The sequence below is a fragment of the Pleurodeles waltl genome, chromosome 8 (assembly GCF_031143425.1).
Source record: "Pleurodeles waltl isolate 20211129_DDA chromosome 8, aPleWal1.hap1.20221129, whole genome shotgun sequence".
NCBI lineage: Eukaryota > Metazoa > Chordata > Amphibia > Caudata > Salamandridae > Pleurodeles > Pleurodeles waltl.
Window position 1 is genome coordinate 884,399,618 of NC_090447.1, and position 15,652 is coordinate 884,415,269.

Consider the following 15,652-nt stretch of genomic DNA (forward strand, 5'->3'; position numbering starts at 1 on the left):
TGATTTTAACCAAAGAAGCTTCAGTCGGTGCCCAGTATCGATTTAAATTGATAAACTTAAAATAATCTGAAAAGTTGACGCCTGGAGTAACCCAGTTCCTACAAGTACTGCTATGTGAACACCAGTTCCAGGGTTAAGCAATTTGGCCAATCGTTACAGCTACTGTCAAATAGTTTGCTCTAAAGCCCTCTCTATTAACAATTACCCCAACCTATCGATCCCAGTAGCTCAAGCCACAATACACCAACAAGAACATCCTTAAGAAGTGTGTCAGGAAGCTGGGAGCTTAACTTATTCCAGAAGGTCACACTAATCCACCCAACATCTTGTATCCCATGGCATCACAGGTTTCAAAATCCCTGATCTGATAACCTAGATGGCCCCACTAATAAAGCACCTTTTGGCTCCCAAGACCTAAAAACACATTTAATGAATATAGCAGAAAGAGACTATTTGCCTTTTCACCACAACTTCACATATCCATAAATTCTTACAGGTGACCTCGAGAAGAGCTATGAACACCTGCAGATCACTAGATTCAAAGCAATGGCCTCTATATACCTAGATATAGTGACACAGCAGAAAAGGGATACCAGAGCCATCTAGCATTCATAACAATAGGCCTGTTTTAAAACACAGACACAACATATTCTACATAATTTCATACCATCATTATTCCACCACACGCATTTCAGTCTTTTCAAATGTAGCTCTTTATTTTGTCTATTCAGCTTCTGACAGCAAAGGCAACTACTTTGTTTCCTGTGAACAAGAAAATCTCTACGTTACTCAATTAGCCTTTACCTGAAAATACTCATTCTGACACCACAAAACCCGTAGAATAGGTGTGGTCCCTCTGCAGTACTTATAGGTCTAAGGAATGTTTAATTTTCCATTGCACCTTCCCTTCCTGTCTTTGCCTTTAGTGCAGAACATGCAACATCTTAGTTGATCTCTTCAGAGATGTATTCTATGTCGGGGTTCCAAGTGATTATGACATTTAAAAAGGCAGGAAACTGAAAAAGACATCTGAAATATTAATGCCATGAGTCATGTGTACATATGGTGCAATCCTTTCAGGGGGCCCGGGTTCTCAATATTTTAATTCCACTGTGTGCACAAAAGGTTGTCAAAAATACTGAAACTAATGTCAATGTGCCTATTTTGATTACTTTAGTATTTGAGGCACTTCTCCATCTGGAGTTTCCAACAGTTTGTTGTTAAACCTCACAGTTGGACTCTTTAAGGTCTGAGCATTCTGAACCAGGTCTGCTACTACTTGCTACGGACAGGTTTGTCTGCAACCTCACATACGTGTCATTTAGTGCATAATTAAGACGCATATTGAGCTCTCCAAGGACCTACGGATCTAGTACGTCCTTACCAGTGCCTTACTTAACCTGGCCAACGTTACTAGAATCTACAAAAAAGAAGAATACAGCCCATCAAGCTATACTGGATCCTGCACCTTACCAATCAATTCAGTGGTAAACAGACATGCTGATACATCTCAGAAGAACCCAGCATGCATAATCACAAATGTAATAAGTTATAATAAAAGGATTCAGTGTGGTAAAATATAACACGTGCATATAGCAGAGATTCCATTGAGAAGTATGGCTCAAAAGCATTTTAAGTCATTCCCTTGGATCTGAAATCAACCTAAGCTATTTAAAGCGGTATTTAAAAAAGGCCTGAGCATTCCTTACCAAATATTATAGTTATTCCCTTAAAGAGTCGATGGTGAAATATGAGCCAAAGTCAGATGATTACATCCATTCATATACGAACTAGGACGTAGATGTAGGATGATACAGGATGAAACACCAGGTGAAAGATTTTGAGACTCAATTTAGAAATGGTGGTGATATTATAACCTATTTTAGAACAGAAACATCGAATTCACCATTGGAATCCACTCTACAAAGTTATGGCCAGTTAGGAAAAAAGCCTGTGCTCGAATGGCAGTGTTTCAAAAAATATTAAATCAGTTATAAACATGTCTTAAATATAGTCAATAATAGAAAACCTGCCACTGACCACAGTTTTGATATTACCCCTACACATTCAGGTGATCAAAAGATGAGTGATTTTATTGATAGGGTCGATGTTCATGTGGAAAGTGTGGTTACACCTAGAAAGTGTTTTGACCAAGTATATTTATTGTTGACTGAGAACTACCAAGGTCTTAAAATGTGCTAAAACATATCATGGCAATCGGACATGCTTTTTGCACCGTATACAACCTGTGGGGCAGCATCAGTACCAAAACAGAAAGCAGAGGGTTTGTGCAAAACAAACTTGTGTTATGGACAACCATTTCACAACAATTGTCAAATATACTAAATTCCATCTATCCTTCCTCTGCAAGACCTCTAGCATTTGCCCTAACCAACCACGGAATTGAGATGCCCAAATTAATGGCGTGAATTGTATTGACCCAGCATTCCAAAAGCTAATCTGGCTACGACACCCTGCACAAAGTCAAACAGCGACCTAGAAACTTGAAGTATGGGTATACATTAAAGTAACTGTAAAAGCACTGTACCAGCTGGCCCTTTGTGGAGTTTCACTGAACCAATGAAGGACAAGCAGAAGCGGTCTACAGAGACACTTGCCCTGGCCCATTACCAGCCTATATGAATGTAATTCACCAACCAAAGTTCAAGTAGCAGAAACACAGGAACCAGTGTCTAGGAGTAACATGTCATGGCTCTGGAAAGCATAAATTAACCCTGATATCTGTCCCAAATCAACTGAACTTTAAACGAAATCGGAATAATCCAGCACATCTCAGGATTTGCTTCTGAAGTTAGGTATGAAACAATTTTGTGTGTGTGCCTTGTGAAGAAGTTATTACTTTGTTTAAGGGGTGAAGGGAGTGAGCTACTCTATTTTCAAGCTTCATCTAGAATCTCTTTTGAGGAATGGCTGACTAACAGTTTGTTGACAGGAAAGGCGTAGATCACGCAATTGGTCTGAATATAAAAGTGAAAAGACACAGTAGACCTAAAGGTTTGTAACTTGTACAGCGCTTGTCTTCGACGCTGAAGGGGCAGAGGGACGTTCAGAACAGAAGATAAGCAATATGTTTTTTGGAACATGTAACATATTGACTGACGGGGAGAGCATTCCTACTTCAGATCTCATGCTCTAGGAAGAAGGAGATGCAATGCTGCTGCATTCTGTTATGCTAAAGGCGGCTGTGGTGTTTCTGGAGACACATTACATGTGTTATGTTGGTACATGCATTTGTTAGCCAAAAGTAAGTTTGGACACAATTGCACCGATCTGGCTTATTGCCAATTCATGCCAAACTTAATAGGTCTTATGTAAAAATTAAAGACATTCTAAAACGAAAAAGGATACTGAAAAGCTTTACAACAAGAGTCCAGAAGCCGCAGGAACAGTTTGCAGCCACCCAAGATCTTCACTGCCACAAACTCGATCAAAGGTTGGCTAGGAACTGAGAAGATTTCGGTATTTCCCAAATCTTTTTTACTGAATAGAAAGAAACAAACACACATGGGTCAAATTTACAGAGCACTTTTTCAAGGCACCAATAAATAAAAAATAAAAAAAACACAAGCTGTGTGCATAATTCTAAGCACTGATACTTACTTTGGGAACAACTCAACGAAGTCTTGAATTGAACCTTCTAAATTCATTCTTGTCAAACGATTCAAGCATTGCTGGACCTGATAAAGAAAAGATGCAGAAATTGGAGGGGTTCGGAAAGACCTCTGAAAAAAATGATACAATCAAGAAAAAAACATGGGTAATCTAATGCTGTCAGTTTTTACTTACTAGGTCACCTTTACTTCAAGAAAAACAAAGGTGAAATAGCAGGAAATGCCTGGGCCAGATACATTCTAACTCTACATGTAACAGATGGAATGTGCATACTGCACATGCAAAAATGTATTAAAATGTAGGCAACAAAGCACAAATACAGGGCTCGTGGGCTGCACTGTTATAAGAGTTCAACTTTATGGTCACTGGCGCAAGGCCAGTGGGAATTCCATCAGGACTAAGGAGGGGGCACTTAGGAGAGCACCACCAGCACTCGTTTCCTGAACTCAGCGACTAAGAAGTTCAGAGATGAGTGTATTAATCAGGGCCTAAGCTAACATATGTCTTCATTTTTAAGACATTCGAATGTAACTGGGGTCTGCTCATGGAAGACAATTACCCTTCTGTGGGCCTGGAACGGTTATGGCATGCCCTCTGTGTTCACTGGTGTAGACCAGTAATCCTAACCTGCGATCTGTAACACCTACTTGGGGTTCTGTGGCTGTTTAGAAAATTAAATAATAGCAATTTAATTAAGTATGTTTAAATAAGAAAAAGGCAAACTTGAAACATTTTAAACAAATGCCAAAATGTGATACTACCTTACTGCATATCATTTTGACTGAAATAAAACTACATTTTTTAAACAACCCAACATTTCGATTAATACAATTTAGATTTTTGGAAAAGTGTTGGTTTGTGATTTGAATAAACTATTTCATAATGTGTTCATTTGTGTGAGTCACACACCACTGATCTAGACTAATAAATTCAACACAGAAAGGCGACCACACTCTGTGGCCAATCCGTAAGTGAAATGCCTTTGTTTTTATACTAAAATTGAATCTCTCGGAAAAAAGATACCTGATCCAATTCCCCATATTACACAACCAACCAGGGTGATGCATCTGTGCATCCGAGCAAGAGGAATCAATTTAATTTTAAAGGTGGTAATAATCTAATCATTAAACAAAGAAAGGAAAGGCTGTACGTAGTTTTAAGAAGATGACAAGAGACAAGCAGGCTCACGCTAAACCGGTGACTAGGGCCTAAGTATACAAAAGCAGAAAGATGACTTGTGTCCCCCTTTGTGCAACAATGATGTGCACCACTGTTGGAAGAGTTATGCAAGGTTGTTTTCCTCTACCTCAAAGTGTTCTCCTACTTGCACTATATTTCACTTTATGGCGCAATACCACAGTCCAGGTAGAGGACAACAAAATAAACACACTTCAGTGAGTCTTGGGTCTACGAAAGGAAACTGCATAAGCAAGAGGCTAGGAGGAAATTAACAAAGCAGATAGGCCTGGAGGTACACCTCTTTCATAACTTCTGAAGTAAGCGTGAATGTAGCGTGTATTAGACTTTATATATTAAACAAAACATTTTTTAAATTACCTGGAACTTACGGGAGGAAAAAAAAAAGCCACACACACAAGGTGCACGCAGATATGGAATAGTTGTACCTTAGACTGCTTCCTCATATGAACACATCATATCATCTAATGGATGGGCACAGGTGCCAAGGTACTGGCACCTTTGCAATATTTCTAAGGGAACAAGAAGTGTACATCCTGTTTTACCATTGTATTTAATTCAAACTGAGGTGAGGGACAGGGTTTTCGTCTTGAGTAAGGCAGTTGGGTGCAGTGTTAAAAAATTAGGCATTTTTGATACAATGCATACTATTACAAATAAAAATCGTCTCGGATAGAAAACCAAAAAAAAAAAAAAAAAAATCTAGTTTCCCCTCACACTCCAAGGCTCCGGAGGTAAGGGTCGGTTACTGTCACTACTGTCCAATGACACATACACAGATTTTAATTTCCCTTAAAAAGACTTTTTGAAAGAATACAGATTTTTGAATGGGTAACAGTTCAGCATCAGCCTCCATCCTCAAACCCATGTGTTCCGGATGTCAAAATGACTTTGGCAATGGACAGAACCTTAAATCGGTCCACATGAAAAACGGTGCTTTTCTGAATCTGGGTACAGGTTTCAAGAAAAGACGAGAGCAGAGAGTGACACGCCTAGCTGAAAAACTGGGTCCTCTCACGCACAGACATTAGCAGTAGCAACATCCAAATACAACACAGGTTAAAGTGGTGGGCAGCAACTAAGCAGAATTACAAAAGTCCGGTCATATGTGTAAAGGTCAATCAAACCTACATAACGGTTAGTCAGACAGTCATTTTACTAAAATAGCAAAACAATCGAACATATCAGGAAAAATAATTGAAGAAATACAGGTGGAACTTTACAACTCAACTAGAACATACTTTTACGGTTTTTCCTATTCACCCGCATTACTAGCAGTAGGCCTTGCAGGATTCCAGGTGTACTACTGTGATGTATCCCAAGGGCTCTTATTCCTGCTGTGGGGAGTTTTCATAGTGGAGAACTCCCCACAAGAGGAATGGAGCCTCTAGAACAAATGCACATTTTCTTTGTCTGCAGGGAAAATATTTTTGCACCAAGCAAATCTGGGGGGGACCTGTTTCTACTCCCGTCCATTTCCAGAGTGAGAAAAGGCCAGAAACTACTTTGGGAATGCCCACAAATGTACATCATGATGTGTGTGCGCAACTTTCAAGGCAAGCCAGGCTTTGGAACACCCCCTTCCCATTCCTTGTGTGGGATTTACTACTGTGGATTTCTTCACACTCATGCGGGAGAAAGACAGTAGTAAACGCACTGATGGCCACTAGCAATCATCTTTATGGATTCCTGGTGGGTGTAAAACTATATTTATGTTTGTGAATTGAGTGCAAGTAAACGAATTAGTTATTAAAAATCATTACAAAATCAGTGTTGTATTATAAAGGGGAACCGTTCTTCTGAAAAGCAAGATCACTAGATATATCGATCCCAAATTAAGCATCTATCAGGGCACAGTCATAAAGAAGCCTGTAAACAGTGGCATGTATTTCTCTTAATACCAGTGCACTGAGTCACCACGAAATTACTGCACCAAAGGAGTTTAATGATTCCAAAACTCCCTGAATCTGTATGATTCATCCTGAACACACTGCAAATAAGGATGATGAAGGCCACGAGTCACAATTGCATACATAAGTAAAGCTTACCTGTTTCAGAGCAAGGTACGTGCTGTGGGACCCCAGCGGATTGTGGTTTATGTACAGAATGGACCCCAGGACCTTCACTTCAGATGCCAAAACTTTGCTCCTAAGCAGTGCACACACTACGTGACATCCTTTGGTAATGGCTCCAACATAGTTTCCTAGGTGGGAAAAAGGAAGCCAGGATCAGTTTCAACATATGAGTACATACAATCTGCCCACGTGTTTTCTGACTTAATACACATCAGAAATGTACCCCACGCAGCCAATAACAGACAGTACCGTATATGATAACTCCCGCAGCAGCACAAATACCTCACGCTACAGTTATCAGCCAAGGACGTACAAAGAATGGTGGTGGGCATGCCCATGGTTAGAATTAAAACGTTTGGGAATCTAACATGGGCCTAACTTGGGAAGAAAGACCTAGGGCAATTAACCATGCAAACTGATTCACTAAGACAACATGATCAAACTTAATAAGGAAAATAATGGAGAGAGAGAGAGATCGAAGGTGGTCAGAGGCAGATATGATCAATCATGTTCACAAGGACAACAATCTATGATGAATTTCTAATCACATCCTAGGATGTAAATGGTAACTGTCCAGCGAAGGTATTTGCACTTCTCTTGTTGAAGGGTGTCTTTGTAAGCACGAAAGAGGCAATGGACACAGACCGTGCTTGAAATTGGCACACCCGCCAGCAAGAGTCAGAACATGATCTTTTTCCTCAATTAGCTACAATGGTTCTACAAATATTATTAAACTGATAGATGGACTGTTTGTTACTCAGATCTTTTCATGAAACTATACTGCTACCATCGTGGTCCGACCTGCACTACATAAATGCATTTAAAAACAGATAAATAAATACAAAACTATACTAGGAGTTGCTCTACAATTTGTGTTAGGAAACCAGGACGGCAAAACTTGTAGAAACCAGGTCGCAGATTGGCAGATCTCGATAAAAAGGATATTCCTAAAAAAATAGAATCACTGCACCTGAAAATACAGCTTACTCTGCCAAAATGGAGCTACTTGCAAATTAGTCTTGACCCTGCTTCAATGGGAACAGTCCAGTCCAGACTACAGAGTAAGGTGCTCCCTGGACCAGAATGCAAGCAACCCAGGACCGGTTTCACCCTACTTAGGGTCAATTATAGTTTTGTTCCAGTGACAGTGTACACAGGACCCATGTCTGCGCATACCTCTTCTTCTTAGGGCAACACACTAAAGATTACAAAGTTAGGATGGGTCTCTTGCTCACTATGCCACTGGAACCAAGCTACACCCGAATGAAGAGCCCCAATCAGGGCAAAACTGGTCTTGATTTGCTTGTGTTCATTTCCGGAGAGGACTTGGCAGTTCAGGCTGCACTGTTCCTACTGGCACCTTGGGGATATTCTAAAAGGTGAGGAATCTGAGCTTAAAAGTATCCATTAAAAGGGCAAAATCAGAGCAAGTTTCCCTTGTGCACACTGCAAACGGTGGGCATAGAATGGCATACAAGGTGTAGGAGCACAATCTGCAAGGAAAGAACTCATGGTGTCTATGAGGAGCAAAGTATGTATGGAGCAAGAAGAAAGGGAGATACAGAATATGCATGTGTTGTCTACAAGGTTAAATTGTTCCATGTATGGGTGGGTGCACCCAAGCTGTCATGTGACACCATGTCATACGGAAGATCAATAGGAACACCTGGCTTTTTTATCACTTTGTATTATCAGATTTTTAGTTCCACCTTTCAAATTGTTAATATGAGTAAGTCAGGACTGACTGCAAGTCAACATTCAACACACAAAGTCCAGGGGCCTGATTACAACCTTGGCGGATGGGACACTCCAGCTCAAACGTAATGATATCCCGCCCACCATTTTACAAGTTCTATAGGCTATAATGGAACTTGTAATACGACGGATGGGATATCCTTCATGTTTACTTGCCTATTTTCTACTGGAGGGATGAGAGGGATTTGAAAGGGCGGAAGTAGGTTAGCCTGGTAAGCCTGGGTAGAAGGGTGTGCATATAGAGGATCTAGCAGCAGGAGAGAGGTGAATGGCTGGTGAAAGGGCAGGATGCAGTGGCTTCAAGAGCCTGCCTGCAAGTGTGCCTGTGTTGTGTGACACCACTGGCAAGTTTGGACTGTTTGGTCAAGCGGTATGAAAGCTGGAAGTTTAAATCTCACACTTGCAGTTATAAAGCAAAGCTGCAGGATCCAGAATGCAAAGTGCCTAAGATAAAAAGTCAGGATCTACTAAAGTTGTTGCACAAGACACCTGGTTACTTGCAAGCTATCAATTGCTTCTTTCCCAAAACAATGCAACTCGGCAATAATACTCTTTGCAAGACCATACCCAAAGAACATTTAATTTGGGTCTGGTGACTCATATACTCAAGTTCCACTTGACCATGCTTTACTTTGTTTTCCAAAAAATATAAATAAAAAGTAAAGTCAAACAGATTTCAAAGAAACATTCAACAAATAAAAGTAAAGAGTTCTGAGAATTACAAATACATTAATACTAGAATGAACCCCACTAGGTAAACAATAAGTGCAGTAAGCACTAATCATAAATAGGCCAATTTTCTATTTATTTCACCTGCTGCTGTCATGTCTTAGTGATGTTTGAACAGGAAAATTCAAGTACAATACAAAGTCTCTTTATTTCAGCTGTAAGCCATAAAAGCAGCATAACGACAATCAAATCATAAATACAAAATTAACTAAACCTATTTACAACTTGAATAAAATTCACTGGTTTTAAGTTAAAATTCCTCATCAGTAAAATTCCTTCTACAACAAGGTAAATATCCTCTACAACAAAATTAGCTTCGTCTATTGAATTTCGATAAATGGATCAAACGGAAGGCAATTAATCGCTGAAGTTAACAGGCATTTGGAACCATTTGAAAACTGTCAGCTAGTTTCCAGGGCATGACGGATTACAGTCACCAAAGAAGGAAATCTCCTTTATTCTCAAGGTCCAAGCCCATCGTAAGCACTGGGAGACTGCGAACACAACATTTTCACTTGTGCCACTTGTTAAAATCCTGGGCATCTCCCAGTGGTTCTGAGTGCCAAAAAGCCTGCACAAGGGACCAATCCACTTTCTCCAGGGCTTCAAATATTTAGGGCAAAAGAAAACAAAATGTGCCATAGTCTCGTTTTCCAGTGGGCAATATGTGCAAATACTGCTCTCTTGACCACCAGTTTGCCATTTAACAGTGACGGAATTCAACGGAAGAATACCTGTAGGAGGCTGGACTGGCTTGTAGTGAGTACCAAGGGGTACTTACACCTTGCACCAGGCCCAGTTATCCCTTATTAGTGTATAGGGTGTCTAGCAGCATAGGCTGATAGATAATGGTAGCTTAGCAGAGCAGCTTAGGCTGAACTAGGCGACAAGTGAAACTCCTACAGTACCACTAGTGTCATATGCACAATATCATAAGGAAACACAATACACAGATATACTAAAAATAAAGGTACTTTATTTTTATGACAATATGCCAAAAGTATCTCAGTGAGTACCCTCAGTATGGGGATAGCAAATATACACAAGATATATGTACACAATACCAAAATATGCAGTAATAGTATTAGAAAACAGTGCAAACAATGTATAGTTACAATAGGATGCAATGGGGACACATAGGGATAGGGGCAACACAAACCATATACTCCAAAAGTGGAATGCGAACCACGAATGGACCCCAAAGCTATGTGACGTTGTAAAGGGTCGCTGGGACTATTAGAAAATAGTAAGGGTTAGGAAAATCGCCCACCCCAAGACCCTGAAAAGTGAGTGCAAAGTGCACTAAAGTTCCCCAGAGGACATAGAAGTCGTGATAGGGGAATTCTGCAGGAAAGACACAAACCAACAATGCAACAACGATGGATTTCCAGTCGAGGGTACCTGTGGAACAAGGGGACCAAGTCCAAAAGTCACAAGCAAGTCGGAGATGGGCAGATGCCCAGGAAATGCCAGCTGTGGGTGCAAAGAAGCTGCTACTGGGCAGTAGAAGCTGAGGTTTCTGCAGGAACGACAAGGGCTAGAGACTTCCCCTTTGGAGGATGGATCCCCCACGCCGTGGAGAGTCGTGCAGAAGTGTTTTCCCACCGAAAGACCGCCAACAAGCCTTGCTAGCTGCAAATCGTGCGGTTGGTGTTTTTGGATGCTGCTGTGGCCCAGGAGGGACCAGGATGTCGCCAATTGCGTCTGGGGACAGAGGGGGCGTCAAGCAAGACAAGGAGCCCTCTCAGCAGCAGGCAGCACCCGCAGAAGTGCCAGAAACAGGCACTATGAGGATGCGTGAAACGGTGCTCACCCGAAGTCGCACAAAGGAGTCCCACGTCGCCGGAGGACAACTTAGGAGGTCGTGCAATGCAGGTTAGAGTGCCGTGGACCCAGGCTGGACTGTGCACAAAGGATTTCCGCCGGAAGTGCACGGAGGCCGGAGTAGCTGCAAAAGTCGCAGTTACCAGCAATGCAGTCTGGTGTGGGGAGGCAAGGGACTTACCTCCACCAAACTTGGACTGAAGAGTCACTGGACTGTGGGAGTCACTTGGACAGAGTTGCTGGATTCAAGGGACCTCGCTCGTCGTGCTGAGAGGAGACCCAGGATACCGGTGATGCAGTTCTTTGGTGCCTGCGGTTGCAGGGGCGACGATTCCGTCGACCCACTGGAGATTTCTTTGGAGCTTCTAGTGCAGAGAGGAGGCAGACTACCCCCACAGCATGCACCACCAGGAAAACAGTTGAGAAGGCGGCAGGATCAGCGTTACAGAGTTGCAGTAGTCGTCTTTGCTACTTTGTTGCAGTTTTGCAGGCTTCCAGCGCGGTCAGCAGTCGATTCCTTGGCAGAAGGTGAAGAGAGAGATGCAGAGGAACTCGGATGAGCTCTTGCATTCGTTATCTAAGGAATCCCAAGAGACAGAGACCCTAAATAGCCAGAAAAGAGGGTTTGGCTACCTAGGAGAGAGGATAGGCTAGCAACACCTGAAGGAGCCTATCAGAAGGAGTCTCTGACGTCACCTGATGGCACTGGCCACTCAGAGCAGTCCAGTGTTCCAGCAGCACCTCTGTTTCCAAGATGGCAGAGGTCTGGAGCACACTGGAGGAGCTCTGGACACCTCCCAGGGGAGGTGCAGGTCAGGAGAGTGGTCACTCCCCTTTCCTTTGTCCAGTTTCGCGCCAGAGCAGGGCTGAGGGGTCCCTGAACCGGTGTAGACTGGCTTATGCAGAAATGGGCACCATGTGTGCCCATTAAAGCATTTCCAGAGGCTGGGGGAGGCTACTCCTCCCCTGCCTTCATGCCATTTTCCAAAGGGAGAGGGTGTAACACCCTCTCTCAGAGGAAGTCCTTTGTTCTGCCATCCTGGGCCAAGCCTGGCTGGACCCCAGGAGGGCAGAAACCTGTCTGAGGGGTTGGGAGCAGCAGCAGCTGCAGTGAAACCCCGGGAAAGGCAGTTTGGCAGTACCAGGGTCTGTGCTACAGACCACTGGGATCATGGGATTGTGCCAACTATGCCAGGATGGCATAGAGGGGGCAATTCCAAGATCATAGACATGTTACATGGCCATATTCGGAGTTACCATTGTGAGGCTACATATAGATAGTGACCTATATGTAGTGCACGCGTGTAATGGTGTCCCCGCACTCACAAAGTCCGGGGAATTGGCCCTGAACAATGTGGGGGCACCTTGGCTAGTGCCAGGGTGCCCTCACACTAAGTAACTTTGCACCTAACCTTTACCAGGTAAAGGTTAGACATATAGGTGACTTATAAGTTACTTAAGTGCAGTGTAAAATGGCTGTGAAATAACGTGGACATTATTTCACTCAGGCTGCAGTGGCAGGCCTGTGTAAGAATTGTCAGAGCTCCTTATGGGTGGCAAAAGAAATGCTGCAGCCCATAGGGATCTCCTGGAACCCCAATACCCTAGGTACCTCAGTACCATATACTAGGGAATTATAAGGGTGTTCCAGTAAGCCAATGTAAATTGGTAAAATTGGTCACTAGCCTGTTAGTGACAATTTGTAAAGAGAGAGCATAACCACTGAGGTTCTGGTTAGCAGAGCCTCAGTGGGACAGTAAGGCATCACACAGGCAACACATACCTATAGGCCACAAACTTATGAGCACTGGGGTCCTGGCTAGCAGGGTCCCAGTGACACATAACAAACATACTGAAAACATAGGGTTTTCACTATGAGCACAGGGCCCTGGCTAGCAGAATCCCAGTGAGACAGTGAAAACACGCTGACATACACTCACAAACAGGCCAAAAGTGGGGGTAACAAGGCTAGAAAGAGGCTACTTTCTCACAATACCCGCCTACATTTTATATACAGATGTTTAGCCTGGGATGGATGTGTTCTAGCCAGATATTGTTGAAACTTGGGATAGCACTTATGATTTAAAAATTGCTTCGCTCTATTGCCCACTGTCTGATCACACCAAAGCTGGGAAAATACGTCTTCCCAGTATAATTGCCTTAAGCTCTGTAATGCGCCTTTAGTTATTTCCTGGGGGAAGCCCATACCGCCTCCATTTTAATCCACTTACACAGATTCTTAACATGCTTGAGCCATGGAGTGGAAGTATCTTTGTCTATCGTGAGTAATTCGTATAAGTGCTCAAATCTTCAGAGGTCCATACAATACAATAACTGCTTTAGTGAGATTACCCAATGAATTTGATTGAGAGCCAAATCAAATCTGAGGGGTGCGAGTGGGGTGCGTGTGGGTAAGCTTAGCAGTGATCGAATTAAATTACTTTCAATCAGGGTTAGCCTCTGACAAATATAATATCCCCAGGGCTCAGCACCATATGTTGCCGCTGTCACTGCTGCATCGTTGTACACCTTAAGAGCAGGTGAAAGTGGCCACTCCATAGAAGTCTTGTATTTCCTCCCTACTGTCACTGTCTGCTGCTGGAGGTTAGTAATACTTTTCTCAATTTGAGGGGCCCACATATGGTTGTCCGCCAACCTTACCCCCACATAGCGAAACTGCCTAACCTGTTCAATGGAGACTCCCCTACGGCCATCTTTCCCCTGAATGATTTGTGCGGATTTAATAACAAACTTTGATTTGTCAGGGTTTATTTCAAGACCCCTGCTCGCACAAAATGCTGCAAACATATCTAGTTCTATTTGGAGGCCCATCGGAGTTCTTGCCATCAGAAGGGTGTCGTCAGCAAACATTAAAATAGGTACAGGGACTTCGGCTAACTTGGGAGCATCATGATTACAGTGGGCTAGCAGGTCAACTGCACCATTAGTGTAGAGGCTGAACAGGGTAGGTGCCAAAATGCACCCCTGTTTAACCCCTCTCACTACAGGAATTGATGCAGTGAGATCACCACCACCCCCTGAATTCCACCTCACCCTTGCAAAGGTATCCCAGTGTAGTAATCTTAGTATCCCGAGTGGATCACAATCTAGACCATAAGATTCCAAGGCCCTCCAAAGCTGCTTCCTTGGGACCAGGTCAAATGCCACCCTCAAATCGATGAAGGCGACATAGAGATGGTCTTGTTTGAAGGTTATATATTTTTAACAAAATATTTTATACCTAAATACTTGATCAAAGGTACTGACCTCTTTCTTAAAACCAGCCTGCCAATCTACTTACTGATGTTCAGTAATCCAAGAGTGCAACCTGGCCAGGTCTGGTCTACAGAAGACCGTTTGACTGATATTGATCAGACTTATCGGTCTGTACTTTCCTGGCATGTCTCTGTCACCCTTTTTGTAAAATCTGCACTATTATTGCTCCCCACCACATGAGGGGGATGCCATCTCCCCTCACAATGGCATTATTCAGGGCATTTAAATACAGTACCCAGATATCTGGGTGAGACAAATAGAAATCTCCAGGGATACTATCAAGGCCTCAAAGGTAAAACTGACCAACGGCGTTCTATGAACAACCTCTTCCTTGTCCAGGTGGGAAGTGTCACTTCAGCCCTTATAAATTAGTGTCTGCACCGTATCACAGGGCCATTCTGGGTAAAGCTCCTCAAAGTGCTTTACCCAGCTCTCAGGCTGAATTACTGGGTTGAAGCTTTTTATTGATAGTGTGCTTTCCATCAGCCACTAATTTCCAAAATAGTTTGGTGTTCCTCTCTTGCAGGGCATTTGTTAAACTTGCCCACTACTCAGCCTCCCAATGCCTTTTGGCATCTCTTAACGGTGTTTTATAGAGGCCCATTGTGGCTCTTATCTCGGCCATAGTCCCCTTTTTTATAGCAACTAACAGCAAAGATATGGCAGAATGACACATTTTTGAAAACCAACTCAGTATTTTGTTAGTACCAGCCCCTCTATACCTTACTACCATAAAGAGAAGTCTCATTTGTTCCATCAGTTCTCAATGAATCAAAACAAAACTGTCAATAACCATACTTTAGATTGAGGCTTGGACCTTTGTGTCATTTGCCACTGCTGTCCATTTTATGCTCCTCCTATTATTTGTTACCTCTATCAGGCCTCGAAAAATCATAAAAATGTTACTATACCTGCAGGTCGAGTAGCTTGAATAATCTACACGACCTAACTGTGATTTACTTGACCCGGAAATGGGTCTCAAATTGTGTGATCCTAGGCCAATATTGTATTTTACAATCCCCTTTTTCTTCATTTTCACATGAGTGCACCTTCAAATATGTGAGTTCCACATTTCTGATGTAAAAACAAAAATCCTCTTTTGTTTGATTAAGTACACTAAATGTTTGCTCCATGTATAATAAATCTAGCCCACATATGTGGTA

General features: G+C 42.5%; 1 protein-coding gene across 1 annotated transcript in view; it reads right to left on the bottom strand.

Annotated features, from left to right (window-relative positions):
* The window catches only part of NEPRO (nucleolus and neural progenitor protein), a 76,783-nt gene that overhangs the window by 33,905 nt on the left and 27,226 nt on the right, over positions 1-15,652 (bottom strand). The window contains exons 2-4 of the mRNA XM_069205189.1: positions 6,879-7,033; positions 3,622-3,698; positions 3,370-3,501 (exon numbers count right to left, since the gene is read on the bottom strand). Coding sequence (XP_069061290.1) covers positions 3,370-3,501; positions 3,622-3,698; positions 6,879-7,033 — 364 coding nt within the window. The remainder of the gene's footprint in view (positions 1-3,369; positions 3,502-3,621; positions 3,699-6,878; positions 7,034-15,652) is intronic.